The sequence below is a fragment of the Ambystoma mexicanum genome, chromosome 3q (assembly GCF_040938575.1).
Source record: "Ambystoma mexicanum isolate Mex_15411 chromosome 3q, UKY_AmexF1_1, whole genome shotgun sequence".
NCBI lineage: Eukaryota > Metazoa > Chordata > Amphibia > Caudata > Ambystomatidae > Ambystoma > Ambystoma mexicanum.
This window is the reverse complement of record NC_090926.1, coordinates 1,264,834,007-1,264,853,228: the sequence shown is the minus strand read 5'-3', so window position 1 is coordinate 1,264,853,228 and position 19,222 is coordinate 1,264,834,007. Positions and strand designations below refer to the sequence as shown.

The 19,222-nt window shown below is 45.6% G+C and overlaps 1 protein-coding gene across 1 annotated transcript in view; it reads right to left on the bottom strand.

The window, feature by feature from the left end:
- The window catches only part of LOC138447859 (lysosomal alpha-mannosidase-like), a 564,797-nt gene that overhangs the window by 433,670 nt on the left and 111,905 nt on the right, over positions 1–19,222 (bottom strand). The window contains exons 6-7 of the mRNA XM_069604298.1: positions 18,410–18,555; positions 17,604–17,720 (exon numbers count right to left, since the gene is read on the bottom strand). Of these exons, the coding sequence (XP_069460399.1) occupies positions 17,604–17,720; positions 18,410–18,555 (263 nt within the window). The remainder of the gene's footprint in view (positions 1–17,603; positions 17,721–18,409; positions 18,556–19,222) is intronic.

Here is a 19,222-nt window from a genome sequence, read left to right as displayed (position 1 = left end):
CTGCACTGATGGCAAAGCGAGTGCTCTGCCCGCTGTGCTATCGGACCGGCAACTTTTGCATACATCATTTTCCCATACCATTTGTATTTAGAAGTAAGAATTGGCAATAGGTTTATTAGTATAGGTCCTTTTTATTTTGACAAGTCTCCGCTAGGCCTGCTTTATTTTTACTTTGATGGTTGTAGCTTGCTCCCACCCTAAGACTTGGGTTTAGATAAGTGTTTTTCCAACCCTTTAAAGTTCAATAAAGATCCCTGAACTGTGATCACTTGCGTCTGTCTTTCCCGTTTGATCCCATGCCTTCCTTACAGAGTGACACACGCCAATCCACTGGGGGTTTTGTGTTAGGAATGGCAACAGGGCTACTGGAACTGAATGCCAAAGTCTTCACTGGCTTGTTTGGGGCATCTGTGCAATTCTGTTAACTGATCATTCCAAACAGGAGGCCACAATAAATGCCCTTATGGCTTCCTATGGTCCGGACTATGCAGAAACATCTACTTCCTGCAAGTGCAGAGGCCCTGCATGACCCCATGTGTAACCTCACCTTAGATGAGGGTTTGCAGATGGAAAAAACATGACAGGACAGTGGCAGACCATCCATAATGCAAGGGTACCACCCCATCACCCATTATGGACCGGCCGTAACTGGACATAAGGGCCCATGTTTGTGATGCAGGGCCTTAAACTGGGCCTAAATTGGCTTTTTCTGCCGAGTCCTTGTTAGGAAAGAATTTCTTTTTGCAACTTCCCTCGATAGCTTCTATGGACCCCACATTCCGTTTGCTCTGTTTTTGATACTGTCCTGACGTTTTGAAGGAAAGCAAAGCCTTCAGCTTCACTTCCCTTTTGCTCACTTGTGGGGAAACCGATCAGTCCTTCCGACTATCAGAACTGACAACGTTTGTTTCCCATTGGAATGCTTGTATTTTTAACATTGCACACAGCATCTTACAATGCAGTGCACTGTTTCTTTTTTATGTTCCTAAAGCCAAACTGGTGGCTGCATTATTTTTTGGCATGCGCATTTAGGGCGTAGTGCTACTAAACGTGGCTACTGCACTAAAATGGCACTGCCATGGGACCTTCGCTTTTTCTTTGGCTATATTGTTGTTCGGCCTACTTCCTGCATTGTCGGGTCAGGAAAGTCCTTATGAGGTCACGCACTTGCCTGGGAAAGCTGCTGCTTTCACAGGCTAGAGAGTCTTTGTGTGTGTGGCCAAGGAAGGGGGCTGAGGCTGTTTAGTTCCCGTCTAGATCACGGGTGTCAGAAAGTCTGCTACTGGGGCAGATGTGAAACCAGTCATTGTCCCGGATTGGATAACTATTGGCTGTTTGAATGGTGCAGGTCCTTAACATTGGAGACCTTGGGCTTGCTGCCAGCTCGGATTTCGCATAAGAGGACTCCTCCTTCAGCTATTCTTCAGATTTATGTTGAGTCAAGAATCCCTCGAAGAAGAGTAGCCTGTTGAGGATCTGAAGATGGCTCCTGAAGTGGCCCAGCATCCCCTCCAGTGTTCAGCCCGGTGAAGGTCTGCTCCTCTGCCTGATCGCCAAAGACACTCTAAGGTGCTTCAGCCCTTGGCCCAGTGGGGCTAACTAGTCTTGATGCTTTCAAGGATCCAGTCCTCCAGAAATGTCCCTGGACTGCCCGGTGGAGTGACCAGCTCTCTTGTGGGCTACCTTGTCAGAACAGTCGTTGCTCCGTGTACAAGCCCGGAACTTTGGTGCTCGCCAGCTTGTGCTATAAGCCTTCTACACAAATTCCAGCTTCCCATCTATAAGTGAACGTGTCCTGGAGCAGCTTCTGTGACTAACTGGAAGAACGCCTGTCGTTACATGTAAACTGTGATCGTCACTTGAACACTCCTTCCTCCATCCTGTGAAGTGTCCTGAAGAGGTCTGCATCATTAGAATCGTATGTTTATGCAGCCGACCAAAAGAATGCTCTAACCTAAAACCCCTGCAACACCTCTCACTGGAACAAAGGATGGAAGACGGCGCTCCCAGCAAACCCCAGTGGACCCATCTTGATCCCTGTCAGACTTAAGAGGCTAAGTAAGCATAATTGTACATGTCCGCCCAGACATGTATAGGATAACATTCGGAACAAGTCCCTTTGTTTCCTAGCTCGCTCTCACTCACCTTTGGTCATCACCTTTGGGTTCCTGGGGTATCCTTGAGTCTGGAAAAGAAGAACATACCTCTCTTCTGATAATTTGTTACTGAACTGGGAAATCACTACCACAAGCCCATTGCATCCTTTTTAAGAGAACCTGTAGATGTGAGAAAACTTGTGTTGGAGCCTACTGGTCCCATAATCTTAGCCTAGGGCTTGACTTCTAATGAAGGGGATACTGTACTTGTGACTGGTTTCCATCATGTCCCTGCATGGCTTGGTTAAGTTATTTGATGATCAATATTAAATGAACCTATTGGCGATTGCGTATGTTTGTAGAATAGTGTTGCGTGCTAACACTACCTGGTAGTTTAGTTTCATTTTTCAGTGTGTTCTAAAGGCCTAAATATATAACTGTCTAAGCTGAATATGCCACTTTGTGAGGACTCATTGAGGGCCCATGACCATGCTCCACTCTCCCGAGACTAATCCTCGACTGCTCCCCATTGCTACCTTCATTGGGTTTTGTCCAAAATCAGAGCTCCCTTTCACCATAGCTACTAGAAGGCTTCCTAAAATCTGTCCACCAGGCCAGATTCTAGAAATCTGCTTAACTGTCCTTATTGACGCCAGCACTGACCAATACCTGCCTGTAACCCAGTCCCCACGGCAATGGGAAATCCTGTTGCTGATGGAGCCAGAGCCCAGCAAACTATCATAGCCAAGTTGTCAATCTTTGCGTGGAAGTCTTATGTCAAGAATTCTGAGTCGGCCCTAGGAAGGAATGATCTTGTGGACAGTGAATAAAGAATGCTCAAAGAGGCTTCCGGTACCTGCATTACTTGTACACCCATCTTTAATTACCTTCAATGAGATAAAGTAGACTTGTGTACACAGTTGGCATTCCCTTCCATAAAGTAATACTGGTTACGCTGTGTTCTGGTTTACTACACTCCCCTATTCAGAGGAGACTGCTCAGTCATGGCTACCGCCATGTGAGCCAAGGAAAACGTCTGGATCTTATACCCACGTATGGGAGGAGATTCCTCCCAACCAGATCAGGAGAAACCCAAGAAACTATTGTCAACAAACCCCATAGTAGGTAAACTCGGATCAGCATCATAACACTATGGAAAATACCCACCATATGAAGTCACTGGAGGCATCTCCAAGTCACATGACTTGCATAAAAAAAAGCATGCATTTATTTTAAGGATTTCTTTTTTTTCAAAGCCTCATTTTCAGGATGCACTCTTTAATTTTGAATGTTTTTATGTTTTTATATTTTCAAAATAGACGTTTCACCTTTATAAGAAGACATCCCTTATACATAAAGTTCAAAAGATCACATTTGGTAAAAAAAAAAAAAAAACTCCAAAATCTTGATCTGCCCGTTGGAGAACTTTTGCCAATAATTGGCTATTTTTCACACTCCTGATGAATGTTCAATATTCAGTGTGTTAATGAACAGAAACATGGAGGGTACTATGACATATATGCTGAATATGTTATGAATCTAACACTTACAGTAGAAAATATATATATTTTTTTAAACATATCAGGGACAGCAGTTTGAGGATTGAGTGTTGTTGTACTGCTAACACGGAGTGGATCTGATTTAACCACACAAGAAGTCATGCAATTAACTTTATGTAGAAGTGATGTCTTCTTATGAAGGTGACATAATTTTTATGAAGGTGAAATATATATTTTTTGGATATGGATTAATGTATTTTGAAAATATTTTAATGAATAAACTTTTTTTAAAGAAAGTGCATTTTGATAATAGAAAGTATTTGAAGTGCAAGAGTCTTTGCATGCAAGTCATATGGCTTGGAGATACCTGCAATGACTATTGTTGCTATGTTAGGTATTTTCTATAGACATCTTAGTAACACCATGCCAGGGCAGCAGGATGGGACGTCCCCGTCTCATCCCGGTAATGGACCATGGGGTGCGCATTCTGGGTTGAAGATGTCAGAGTGCATATTTGCCGATGTTAGAGCAGAATTCTATGTTTGCGGTCTCTCCTGTTCCTTTCATAGGACCCCTAAAGGTTTGTCCCCCCACCCTCTTGTTTTTTTTAAGGTCCCTGCACATGTGGCCCGAGTGCATTCTACTGCCACTGTAACCTTTTAAGTAGATACTTATGGCAGCCCACATGGCTCCTAAAACTGGGGTACTAGTTGAAAATCACCATAGAGCCAAAGTGAGGTGCTTCTCACCCAATGCTCATTTTATAGAGGAAGTGGATGGCGGCTAGCTGTAATTTAACTTTGGCTACACCAAGAGTGCAAGCTGATTAACTGCATTAAAAGCTCAACGTTTCTCATTCCTGCTCTCTACCGTTTTGTTTTTAGGCATTCTCTTGTTTAGGTCGAGTATGAGGCAGGCCCAAAATGGCCTCTGTGCCAATATGGGAACAATCCAGAGCCGCACCCTCTATAGTGGTTCTGTCTGGTTTAGACCAGTCTGGCAATAGACAACCTAACACACATACTGTGTTGGTGGGCATAGGTGTTTGGTAGTTTTTGGGGCCAACCTGTTTGACTGGCTGTGAATATCTTTGTTTTAGAGCCCCTTTGCGACTGGAGGGCTGGCGTCATCTATGGGATACGCCATCTCTACCTGAGCTCTGCTGGATGTTTGCTAGAGTCCAGTTGAACTCTGCAGATTTACTTACCTGCTGAAGATTTTTCACCAAAAAGCAGCTACAATGTTGGGACTGTTTGGCCATACTGGTTGGGCGTGTGTCCCATACCCTTAGATCTTTCTCCTCCCCCTTCCTCTCCTCTCCTCTCCAGCCCCCCACCCCCCCCCCAACCCCTTGCCAAGCCTTTATGCATGGCTGGACTGGGGCTTCTGTGCCGACAGTCTCTGGGCCATTTAAGCACTTTCTTTTACAATAATGCAATCGTCATGCACCTTGGGGTAAGAATCTGCCAACTTCTAGAAGGGTATTTGGACACTTAAAGGGGGTTTTGCACAAGCCTCTGCTGAGGGCTGTACAACCACTAACCATAAGCTGGGACAGAGCACTGAGCCCAAAAGGAGAGCAGAATCTAATTTTGGTGGCCGCATTAAGATGGATTTCTAGAATCTGGCCTGGTGGACAGATTTTAGGAGGCCACCCTAGTTATATTGAACAAAACCCAATCAAGGTAGCGATGGAGAGCAGACAAAGCCAATCTCAGGAGCGTGAGAGTGGGGTCAGGGGTCCACAAAGAGTCCACACAGTGAAGTACACAATAATTCAATTTAGAAAGGAATGTATAGAAATACAGCATTTATTCTAGGTCTTAAAATGAAACAAGCAGCCGATAATATCAGACACCACACAGTGATAAACATACATACAGTCACCATAGGTTCTTAAAATGCATACAATGGCTGAAATCAGCAAAGGAGGCAAGTACCGTGATGCAGTAAGATGCAACCAAGTCACAAGAATATTCCCTGCTTCGGAAGTCCAATCCCTAAGAAGAGTGTGGCCTTGTGCCCGAAAGACAGCATGCCCCCACGCCCCCGCCCAGTCCTTTCAAGAATGTCTCTTATGCCCTTTCCCCCACCAGGTTCCAGAAGTATCTTGATACGGACACGGGAGACAAGGGGGTGGTGTCATCCATTTATAAACTTATAAAACGGGAAGAACCTGTACAGCTTAGGAAATACATGGCCAAGTGGGAGCAGGATGTTGGGTCAGTCATAGAGGAACAGGAATGGGTTAATCTGTGGTCTCAGATTCCGAAACTTACAAGATCCATTCAAATAAGGGAAATCTGGCTGAAACTGATGCTACGATGGCACCTTACCCCACTCAGGCTAAATAAAATATACCCTGCCATATCACGTTTTTGCTGGAGGGAGTGTGGCGCTGTGGGCTCTTGGGCTCACATTTGGTGGGAATGCCCAAAAATTGATCCCTTTTGGTCTCAAATCCAGCAGGCGATTGCCCAGGTGTTGGGAGACGAGCCTGGTGGTAATAGAGAGCAGGTCTTACTGGGCCTTAGCGAAGTGGTAACAACCCAGCCTACTAGAGCTGACCGCAAACTGTTTGTGATAATGATGATGGAAGGTGCTTTGGTCCTGGCTAGGAAATGGAAGTCGAAGGACCCTCCACAGGAACATGAGTGGGTTGCGAGGCTGTGGTCACTGCTGACCAGGGAGTGGCTCACCTACTCGATCCAGGGGCATCACATGCGGTTTATGTCGGACTGGGCCAACTTGTTATCTTATCTAAAAGAGGGAGCGCGTCGAGCCTGGTGCCCCAAGGCCATGGAACTACTGGGCATAATTCACTCTCAGGACGAATAGGACCTGTGAAGACTTATATGGGCCGCAGCATTTATCATTTTGAGAGGCCGTTTTGAGCCAGTGGTCTGGTCTCCTACCCGGGCGTCTGGGTTAACTGGGAGTGTTTTAGGTTTTTAATTTTATGGTAGAAGACGGGCTGTCAACAAGACTCTTGGATCTGGGAGAGGGGGAGTGGGAAGGGGGGATGGTAGGGGAAGTTGTCGGGGGTATAGGGTTTTCTGTGTTGTCTTAAAGTATTTGTTTTGTTGAAATCTGTTAATAAAAACTTACTGAAAAAAAAAAGAAAAAAGAAGGTATCTGATGCAGGTAAGCGATTGTATTGCATCTCTTACTCTGAACAATCACCAACACAGATTACTGGATAAGTACAAACGTGTTCTTAACTTTCAGGTTTTACTTCTCAGTTGTGACAACCAATGTGCATTAAAATGGAAGGAAACAAAGACTTGTTCTCAAATGTCAATGTCATCCTATAGAGGAAAGGGGGAGACAAATGCTTTGCGTTTACTTAAGCACCTGACTTAGATTTTCCCAGATGACTGGATGGGTCGACTGGAGCTTGGGGGTGGGGGGGCGTGTTGGGGACAAGGGCGGTTGGTCTCGCTGAAGGTTGGTTTTCTCAAGGTTTTATATGGTGAGAGGTGCCATGGAGCTGCAGGAGCAAGGATTTCAGGAGCAGAGTACAACCCTTGGTGATGGGGAAATGCAGAATGCACCAATGCAACCCTATTCAGGACACTTCACAGGCCGGGGGGGGGGGGGCGTTTCAGCAACAGCCACCGCACACAGATAACAGGGGGCATCGTTCCAGTCGCAGAAGGCTGAGATTCTGCAGTAGGGATACTTCTTCCACATTCTGGCGACCACCAATGTTCCGGCTGCAAACGTAGAACGCCGAAGGTTCTAGCGAGGTAGCCAACTGGAGAGCTGGTCAGTCCATCGGTTGGTCTAGGGACAATTTGGGACAATTCCAAAGGCTCTCGACGGCTGGATCCTCGAAAACACATCACGACTGGTTGGTCTAACCAGTCCAGGTGTTGAAGTACTGCACAGGGCCTTGGCAGATCATGTAGTCCAACAGGACTTTTCCGGGCCAGACGCAGGAAGAGATGATGGGCCCCTTTGGAAGTATTCCTCGGATCTTCAATTAGCTGTTCTTCTTTGGGGGAGGGGGAGGGATTCTTGGCTCCAAGGCTGATCTGAAGAAAAGGCTGCAGGAGTCTAATCCATTCTGGAAGCAAGTCCAAGCCCACGAGTGGTAAGGAACTGCACCATTCGAACAGCCAGTATTCATCCATCAGGGAAAACTAATGGTTTCACTCATGCCCCACACCAAGACTCTTTGGGTCAGGAATGTGGAATTGGACGAGACAGTTCACCCCTTTCCTGAGACAGACAGACACCACTAGCCCGCAAAAGCTGCAGCTTTCCCAGGTAAGTGCATAGCCTTCTCTGACCTGGCAAGGCAGGTAGAACGCCAAACAATATGGCTAAAGAACAAGCAAAAATCCTGTGGGGTGACCATTTTAGAGGACTGTGTGGTAAACGCGAATGTGCATACTAGAAATAACACATAACATGGTAAGAATACAATTGCAGCCACCAGATTGTCTTTACGCACACAAGCCACCAACAAGTGTAAAAAGCTAGGGTGATCCAAAAGTATTCCCATTGCACTGCACTGTAAAATGCTGTGTGCAATGCTAAAAAGGTAAAAAGTAAAAGACAAAAAAGAAAAATGTTTTCCAGTATTGAAAGTCTGAAGCACCGATCAGTTTCCTCCTAACAACATGAGCAAAAGGCAAGAAGCGGAACTGAAGGCTTCACTTCCCTTCAAAAAGTCAGGACCAGATCGAAAACAGAGCAAAAAGAATAGGGGGGGCAGGGGGGGGGGGGAGTGAAGGGGGTTTCCATAGAAACTATGGTGGGAAAGCTGCGGGCAGAGCAGTCAGGGATAACGAAGATGTAGGCCGACGCCAAGATATAATTAGTCCACACATTTATCCAGCGAAAACACACCACACTGATATACTGAAAAATACGCACATATAGGCCTTTTCTGGATAAATAGGGACTAAGAACACACAGTATAAAAATAGAGAGTACTATAAAACAGTAACTATCTTAAAGACGCAACAAACCACTATAATGATTGCCTCGTAGACAAAGGGAGTGGGCAGCATTGAGGGAGAATGACCCTCTTCGCCTAGGGCCATAGGTACGATAGTTACCCCTCTAGAGTGGTATTCGGCTACTAACACATAGTGCTAGTAACAATAAAGGCTTTGGAGTTGGGGTGAAGTAAAACTAGTAGTATAATGGTTAAAATACACAGAAACGGGCTAGCAAATTAAATGTGGTTTCATTTTTTAATTTACAAATAACTAGGTTGACTGCACGGTAAGCATTTTAATTGATAACTTGGTTAAAGCATTTTAGCAGGAGCTTGCTTTAGGTGCAGATGGTTTGTCGTTACTAAAGTGAAAGCATTGCTCTACATTTCAGCTTTTACTTTGCTGTGTTAAATTTGGTAGGAGTGTCCTATTGAAGAAATCTTGCTGGAAAACGATATTGCTGTTCCTTGAATGCAGAGAAATATTTTCTGTAGATAAACACAAGGAGTGGGTAGACATGGGATCCAGACAATTAAAACACTGTACACTGTAAACATAGTAATTTAAGTACCAAGTGCCATTAACGACAATGTTACAGAATTTCTGGACTAGAAACAATTCTAAAACACAGCCACCAAAAGACCAGATACACTGGAGCACGAGTTAACAAGACAGCACACTTCAGGGAAAAATAGTGTCACCAGAAATACTTAGCGTAAATGGAAGTAGAGCCAACTTTCAAAAATCACAGTTGACAGCTACAATTGTAGTTTTTGGCCTAACACTCACTGGACTGGATCCAAGGGCAGGTAAGTACTCCCCAATGTCACTTAACAAGCCTATCAAGTGAGTAGGGAGCTCCCATAGAAATCAATGGACCAAGTCCACATGCATGGGGAAAATGCAGGTCAGTGTCTCGGTTCCACCATGCAGGTGCGGACTTGGCGGCATCCCAATGAAGAGCTCCAGAGGTTGCTTTGAGAACCAGGAGAACCAGAAGAAGATGAAGAACAGCAGGAGAAGCCCAAATGGAAGCCAATGCAAAACTAAAGTTTAGACTCACATGCTAATCTTGACCCTGAAACACAGGACAAATGTGGGTTAATATGCGCAAAAAACCCACCCCCACAGCACCCAGAGGTAGGTGTTTACTTCCATAAAGTCAGACCCAGGAAGGCAAAACAACCTGAGAGTACAGGGGTTCTTTTCTAGGTGAGGTTTCCCGGGCACTTGAACCCGAGCTAATGTGTCTAACAACTAAAAAGATGAACAAGCACCTTCCTAACAAAGGGCACCACCATGCAGTCACCAGGGAGTGAGATAACCCCGGCAATGCAGGTTCCGCCTCGAAGGCCAAGGCAGAGGTGTCCACTAGCAGAAGACAGTCCCATAAAGAAGACTAGACTGGGGATGACCCATACAGCACTGAGGAGCAGATGAGGTGGGGTGACAGGGTCTTGACCCCTGACCGCATAGAGAGGATTCCAGCACAGAAGGCCTGATTCTGCACACGAGTGAAGTCAGCAGGAGGCCCAAGAAAAACCCAGAAGCCAGAAACCCAAACCAAATAGCAGGAAACTCTCCAGCAGGCAAGCAAACCTGCTGTTCCGAAAATTCCAATAAGAGGCAGGAGCTTATGTATAGGGTTTCTCCTTTAGTACCACCGCTCGCAGGGGCTGCTCAAAGCTAGCCCACCAATCACAGTTGGTAAATATGGACAATGGGTCAGGCCATCTGGTTGGCCCCTGAATTTGCCACTCAACCCAGACCAGCCCCGCAGCATGTGATCTGCCCAGCTCGGGGATAGAGGCTGGTCTAAACCAGTACAAACCAATATGAAAATTGCCTTACAGGGCTTGGAGCCCATGTGGGCAAAACATCCATTTTTGGCCGATCTCGTAGTTGATGTGTACAATGACTGAGAATAGGACTTAAAAAATACATTTTTACCCCAATGGCTACAAAAATAAAGGTACACTTAGCTACCAACGTGGGAAAATGCCATCTGCAACCCAGGACCATATACTCAAAATGAGGGGGGGAGGTTTCAATGGTGGGTATGGGAGCGGATATCAGTGGAAGTCCAACTGACCACCACAAATGATCAGTGATCTAAAAATATAAATGGGGACTAAGCACAAAAAAAGTGGCTGACACAGACAGTGACCATATAACTCAAAGAATTGAAATTCTGTCTTATCCAACAACTTTACCCCGCTTCTCCAGCTTGTTAGGGCCACGTTGGGTCATCCTTGCGGTTTCCTGTGCAGGACAATTTTTTCAGGTCGATTGTCTCCCCCTCTTTGTTCAGAGAGGTGCTGGAACCTGCTTGGACGGGTTCTTTCATCTTTCTGGAGCCATTTTAACCATTGTTTTCACTACTGGCAGATAGGTTGCACTCCAAGGAACGCTGATGTAACTACTTTGGCCCGTTCAGGTTGTCCTTGGTCCAGAGTACAAGTCCCTTGGTCACTGGATCCTGGAAAATGAGCTGCAAGAGAAGACATTTTACTCACCAGGTGGTTTTGCCATTCTAGAGCTTTGTTTTTGGGAGCGATCACTTCCCTCTGGGCCCTGGGCAAGCACGTTATTCAAGATACTTCCCCCTGTGCATTCGTATGGTCCATGGTTGGGAGTTTCTGTAGGTCCCCCTACTGTGTTTTGCTATTCACTTGCATTGGGTTGAACCCATTTTTGCTGCTAGTCTTCCTGGGGCTGCCGGGTCTCAAACCTGCCATTTGATCTCTTCAAGAGGGGCTCCTCTAGAGTCTGTTGGTGCCAGTCCTGACTTCTCCGCACCTCTTGGGTAGAACGGAGACTGGTCTCTCTTTTCCCTATAATCGCGGCTGGGCCTACTGACTGTCTCATTAACTATGCAACCTGCCGGAATCTTGACAGCGATTTTGAAGGGCAAAGGTCACCTGCATTTGGACATTCTTCCAGGGTGCCCCTTAGGTCCATGGAGTTTTAGGTGAAGGGCTAGAATATTACCATAAACCCCTGATTTTTAATTACATTTTTAAAATGTTAGCATTACACCCGCCAGTGGAAAATGTTCTGTTACAGTGCATGAAGAAAAGAAGAGAAAACATTCAACAAAAATACTAGTGACCAATTTTCAAAATGCTAAATCCAGAAAAAAATTGATCTGATAGCATACTCATAAAATGACCATTGGACTTTAAGCCAAAAATATTTACAATATAAAATGTAAAAGATGTATAAAGAAAACCCGCATACAACCACACAAAAAAACACAATGCACATAATCCGAAACACACATTACCAATTAACATTCACCACAACTGGACAAAAGACCAAATCCGCAATGGCCCAATTAGGGTACATAAAAAGTCATCCCAAAATGTTTCTGTCCCCATCACAACGTGACGAAAATCCTTTCATTGGCCCAGAGTTGAAGACAGAGTGATATTTAAGTCAATGACTATTATTCATAGGTGCCTCTTTGGAGATGTCCCCCATTTTTTCTAAAACCAATTTGTAAAATACACTCCCTTAAGACAGTTACGCTCGGCGGATAAAGGACTGCTTAATGTGCGAAGATACATCGTAAGGCAGGACTGGGCAGATCCTTTTCAGCATTTCCCGCGCAACAGTGGAATAAACTACCGTCCACTTTGCGGTTGGAAGAGAACTATCATAATTTTAGCAAAAGTCTGAAAACATTTTTTTTCAAGTGATCGCACTCATTTCAGGAAACAGACTTTGTCTGGACGCCGCAGGATTGTCCAAATGTATGTCCAGTATTGTTTTGTGTTTTCAGCGCCCCGATGCCTGTGGGCTACCGGCGCGATATAAACATATATAACATAACAAGTAGGACATTCATCAGGGGCCATCCACTGAGCACTTGGACATTTTTGATACGTGTGTATGCTAGTCTCCACAGCATTAAAACCAAGTCACAGTATCCCAAATACTAAAAAACAAAATAAAAACACATTTAATTGATTTAAGCAGACCACGATTAAGCCACTAATTGAATGAAATCAGGTCAGTGCTTGCTTAAAAATAAAAAAATAAAAAAAAAGGTAAAACACACATTTGATGAAGGGTACCTGCTCGCTGCACATGCCCAATATGTGGGAATTCATTTCCAGACCTCCATAGTAGAACTTTAGATAATACGTTACAGCCTCAAATGGCCAAAGCCAACACTGCAACACAAAAACGCACACGCCACACAAAGGCTTTAACTACTAGGGTCTTTAGTCACCTTTCCCAAAAGCCCCCTTAATATGTATTTTCTCAAAAAGAAAATTCGGGAGAATACCATACTTGGCATCTGTATTATTGCTCCGCCAGCATCAAGGTTACACAAAGAATCATATTTGCTTCTTAAATGGTTAAAAAAGTCCCCAAGTTTCCTACAGGGGCATGGAACCAAGCAATGGCACAAGTATCATAAACAGTTGAAATCCTATTGCCAATGGCAACGTTCCATTCACCAACACCACATGTCCTAATCAAAAACACAATGGTAATACATGCTGGGACCAGATGCAGGGTGTACTTGCCACGCGTGGAATACCATAACATTCACCAAGGTACCCCATAATAATTAGAGTGCCCCAATTGTCAAAAACCACAACCCTATGTATGTTTGCACTCCATACCACAAAAATATCTGGTCAAACAAATCGATCTTAAAAAAAGACCGTAGCTAGCTCCTTGGGAAAACATGCGCAGGTCACAACACAGAGTCTCTGTTCATCTCATAACTAACACGTGCCTGAACTGAACACTGTTACAACATGAGTGCCCCGGTGGATAGGTACCATATCCCAGTCACGTGTGGCACCTCCGCAAATAGCAAATTGAATTCACGCATGCCCCAGTCAAGTAAATCAATAAATTAATATGCCCAAATTGCATGCAGCACCACAACTGTGTGAAAAACTCCTCAAATCATCTGGCTCTGGTCACGAAGCAGTATAATGCTGCCGGCCGGTATCAGCACTTCCAGACAGAAAGGCTCCCCTTGTTAAGGATAAGACCCTGGGATCATTTACAATATTAAAACTTGTTACAATGTATAACTTCCAGTTATTAATGTGCATTTTTTCCAGGCATGTAATATGGCATGTAATATGGCCTTATGGGGCTGGTGTGATCAGTCCAATTGTGCCCTACCTTTTTCTATTCTGAAGCATTTACCCATGTCCTCCCTGTAGGTGCAATATTTAGTGTATGGTGTGTATTTGTTTCATTCATGTTACTATGCATTATAGGGCGAGTAAGTGCTGTGTTCTGTATGGAAGGTTTTTTACTCTCTGGAATTGCCTGTGTGTGCAACCCCCTCCCCAGCCATGTGTTGTGCTACCGCCGGTTGGAGGGCATCAGATGTAGTTTAGGAGTGGGTTGGTCTTAGCTGATCATTACTGCTTTTTCTATGTACAGTAGGTTAAGCTAAAGGACTTAGTGGACTGTATGGTGCGTGTGAGAGATAATTACACATCACTGCAAGCCTTCCTCCCTGGAGTGATGAAGTGACTGCTCTTCCATAGCTACCATACTTTCCCTTTACCCATTGTGCAAAATGCTGGCTAGCATTTTTCTTCTTGTGCCATAGGACTGCATTACCCAGAATGCATGGCAGTGAAGGAAAGAGCAAGCAAACAGGAGAGATCCATCGATGTACTGCAAGACCACAGAGCAATCTACACATCAAACCAGCAATCCAGACTCTGTAGTCCTGAATAGAATGGACTACATCTTTAGCGAGCTGCCATTACCAAATGCCAGCAGACATACACCATTACCAAACCCTAGAGGACCCATATACAAAAAGGGGGTGGGGCTTATAGCACATGTGCTTGTATACCTTTAACTCAGCCCCTCGGGAGAAGGAACGCAGGGGTTGGCCCGGAGTTACAGCTGATGGAGAGAACCAATGGAAGGCAAAAAGCGGTGGATAAAAAGGGATATGGGAACTAGGGTAGGGGATTTGTTCGGAGTGAGTTCAAGGGAGGAGTAGGAGTACCAAAAGACCAAGCAGAAGTAGGACGGTGGAGATGGAGCCTGGAGAGGGGAAGAGTAGTGCCATCAGAGTGACAGAGAGAGAGATAGAGAGAGATAGAGAGAGATAGAGAGAGAAAGAGAGAGAAAGAGAGAGAAAGAGAGAGAAAGAGGAGGGGGGAGGAAGTGTTAGGAAAGATTTCTTAATTGTGGGTAATGTTCCTTCCATGTGGCAACCCCTAAACTTTTTGCTGTTGTTTTCACCATGATCTAGACTTTGCCAGAGAAGTGCAGCCTTCTGCCGCACTCCTCTGGGCTTTCGCTCCATTCTTACGGGGAAACCGTCATGCCCTTAAGACAGTCAGTACCGGAAAACCCTGTTTTCGGTAGTTTCTTTATCATGTTGCAGCTTTCGTGCAACATGACACAAGAGGGCACTGTAAGCTACGTTACTGCTCTCTTGGGTCTCTAGCCTTCTACAGGCCCTAGATACTCTTTTCGGATTGTAAATGATCGGTGCAAGTGAATCACGGACGGGAATGGTGGCAGCGATCGTTTGTGTTTTTGAGCTCCTTTTGGCGTTTTAAGCGCGTTTCTCGCGCTTAGCCCAAAATGGTGGCCTGGCTCCTAAAATGGCCAGACCACGAGGCTCCTTTGTCCTGTCCGCTGACCGTCTTGCCCCCTTCACCTTCCCCAGGTCGAGCCGACCCGGGGCCTTATTTGGGCATGTACTTTCCCGCGAAAAACTGATGCTTTCGCGGGCTTCTACAGGCCTTGTGTGTGCCTCCAGGATGTGGGCTGGGATGACTGGTCCCAATACACATCCTGGGTGCCAGAGAGTCTAGGGTGGTGTGAATGCCTGGGACCACTGTGGTCCGTGATAGGTCCACGTATGGTGTGAGTGATGAGCAGATCTCCCACTGGGTCCCCTCCGTTTTGGCGCGAAGGGAACCGTGGATAAGAGGGGGCTGGAAACGCCACTACCATGTCGATCTCCTGAGTTCTCACGAACAAAGGAATACAGGAGCCAAGTATCCTGCAACCACGAGGCTGAACCGAGGAATCGCTAGTGACCCGCTGAAGGACTGCTCCTCTGCACTGCTGTCGCCTTGTGAAACCCTTTCTACCTCTGATCGAACCAGAAGGCCTGTACTGGTACTTCGACCCTTGGAATAGCGGGGACAGCTATTCTCGGCATCTTCACCATCTCCTGCACGTAATCCTTCGGAAGTGTCTCTGGGCCATCCAGCAGACTGACCAGCCTACCCAGGAGTCTTGCTCTGTAACCGCCGCCAGGTTGTGTTGTATTTCGAGTCCTTGTCACTCTCACACGATTCGTACAATTGGCATTGCCAGGTCTGAAGTGAGTAGTGTACATTTGGCTGAGATACACACGGCCGCTCCGTTGCCCTGCTGTGGTAACAAACTGTGCGGGTTCACTTCGTTTGGGACATCTTTAACTCAACTCTGCTGCTGCAGAATCTACACGACGACGAGACGTCCCCTGCTCCCCTGAACCTCCCAGCGCTGAAACTGACGCGGAGAAGCCTGGCTCTGCTTCCATCGGGGACCGCTGAGTAGCATAGCTAGGAACTGGTCGCCCTCCTGCAGGAGCCCATAGCTTTTCCCCGCTGTGTCAAACAGCACGCCTTTCCGTACTCGTGCTCTGCTTCTGCCCACAGTGGAGGCTGCGCTTGAGTCGCGGAACTGTGTTCTTCTTCATTTGTGCACCAAACTGAACTGCTCGATTCCCTCGAAGAGACTCCCCTTTTTGCCCGTTGGCACCAGCGTGTGCAGGTACTTTTGAGCACAAGGCTCCACTCTTCGCAGGGCTTGTACTTCCTTTTAGTTAGGTGCCTCTGAAGGCGGACTGGGTCTAATCATTATTTCGCACTGCCCGTTTTCCTCCACTTCTAGGTGGACTACACATTTCATGCATCTAACGCTTTAGACTCGGTTGTATTTGTATATATATTGTATTGGTTTGGTATGTGTTGGTTTACTAGAGTTTTATCGCGATTTCTCGCTACGGTCATTGTTGCAAAGGCCTTGGAATAAATATGTATATATTTTTAATATAACACCTGTTTGGAGTAATTTGTAAGTGTCCTTGCTTTGTGTGCTCATTGCGGGCTTTCAGTCACCCTCACCCCTCTTGAGACCTAGTCTTGACCGCCGCGATCGCTACCCTGATTGGTCTGGCTTGTCCAGAGGTTACCCTGTTCCAAGGAATTAGGTTGGCCTTCTGAACTTCTGCGCCGCCAGGACAGAGTTCAGAAATCCGTCTTAACAGGAAGGGACAGAAATATAGTAGAAAGATGGGAGAGGAAGGACAAACAGGTGAGGAATACAAGAGGATGCCAGGAAGACAGAGTGAGACCCCAGTGTCTGGAAGGCACTTCATTGTAACATTACAAATTGTGTGGAACCAGGTTAGCATCCACCTAGGAAGTCCAAAGGGAGAGGGAGAGATAGTGTCCATCTTGGGGTCTAGGGCTGGCTGGTCTAGGGAGGAAACTGCCTAAGGGAGAGGAGGGTGAGCGAGAGAGAGGGCTATAGTGTACCCCTTCTCAATCATTTATGTACAATCCCTTGAAACAGTCTCCAATAGTTTAGGTGTTCTTGAGGCCATCTGACACACAAGACCTAGATGTATTAGGGTGTGCATTTTGTACAGGAATCTGACCAGAACTTGTTGCATACTCTGGTGCCAATGGTGTATTGCTGTTGTGGCTCGGGCACAAAGTTCGCATCTCATCCTTCCCAGTCTCCCTTTCCCATTCTGCAGGAGTCAGCACCGTTCAAAACTGATAAGACGCCCGATACTAGCTTCACTATCCATCCTCTTCATTGGCAGCTTCCTAACCATTCCAGGCAAGAGACACCAATTCTCAAATGAGCAGAGCAGCTTTCAAAATGTGAATGACATATAGGATGTTAAACCTTGAGTAAGTCTAGCTTGATCCCCACACCACGTATGACCAGGTGTGCCCTTTAAACACGTGACACAAAGGGTAAGAAAGAAAAACTCCCTCTTCCCCCAGTGTCCCGATCTAGCAATGCATGCAACACTTCACCTGTTCGTTGACATATTTGATTAGCAGGTCCAGATTGCTGTACCATAAATTGGCATTCTCGTACTGAAAGTCTGAGCCCATCGTCATGACGATGTGATCGCTCCGGTAATGCTGGGACTGCAGAGCAGGAAGAAGGAAAAGCAAGAAATAAAAAAGTTACAACGTACCCAACCTCGTGCTTCTGGAAGAAAATACCAGCTTTGTCGCAAGAAAAAGAGATGAATATTGAACAAACGGAGTAGGTTTCGTTCAAAGCACACTGCCCACAATCACAACACCCACTTTGCTTTCACTGATTGACTGGTGCAGTGAAAGTGGGTGGGGTATGGGCAATATTATTACTACAACACCAACATTAATGGGTGAGGGCTTTCGATATAAGTGTTTAATGCATATAACTGGTGTTGTGTACGGGGGACAGTAGCTATTAAATATGGTTCCTTATGGTTCTTTTAAATCCTTTAGATTTAGTTTGAAAGTCAGTTCTACATTTTAACATTTGCCTGCTCCGTTCATGTGCACAATTGAGGCACGATAGGAAATTCTTACTGACACAATGACCCCGATGGGCACGTATGCAATACAGGAAGGTCCATCGTAGCCTTCTGTAGAGGCAGTGCCCCTTATCCATAGTTCTCACATAAATACAAAATTAATGAAGTGATACATTTTATAGAAGACATGCAACCTTCCTGTGTCTAAAGAAAACCCAATACGTTATACAATAGACCCAGATACTATTGTTCCATAAACTGGAAGAAGTTAGGTGACCCTCAGCCTGTGAACTTCCCTCCCTCAATACTCACCTGCAACGCTGCCACTTTTAGGAAATGATCCACCACAAAGTCCACATTGTAATCCTCGAGATCCTGTACGTCCATAATGGGCTGATCAGTGCATAGCTGGTCCCAGCAGAGCAGCCTAGGTGGGTTATAGCCATTGGGCAGGACACCTGGAGTGGGTGCAAAGGAAAGATGTGAGCTGTGGTAGGGTTTGCAGGAAGGAGGGTAGAATAAAATCGGGAGTCATCCAACAAGAGTGAGACTCTACTCACAGGCGGACGCTAAACACACATTAAATCACACTCTGATGAACACGCAGAGCAGCGCATTTTATACTGTTCTTCATGAAGTTTGTTCGCATGGAGGGGGCTGTGTGGACGGTGGGCACATTACTGCTGCTCCTTAGTCAATACGTTTGACAACCCAACTAGTATAGGATTCCTACACGGAGCCTCGAGAAATTCCTTGCCACTACTGAAAATGAAGTGTAAGGGTGCAGAAGTACGAGTCTGTCAAGGTGGTGGCATATTTATTGGCAAAGACTTATTTACAAAAGTAAAAGAAAAGGAAAAACCTATCTTACCCTTTTTCTATGAGGAGTTGCCCTAGCTCAACAAAAATATTAAGGACTGTCAGGATGTCCAGTAAAGTGTCCACCGACCTGCATCCAAACCCATTTCCGTCCCTTACACTCTAGACTAAAACTAAAGAAAAACAGGGTATTTTCTTGATCCAGAACGAGGCTCCTTGCGTTCTGGATACAGACTCAAATGTTCAGTTCCTGATGAGAAAACACAAGGAGTGATTCTTCAACTAACAGTTCTTGATCTTAAATGC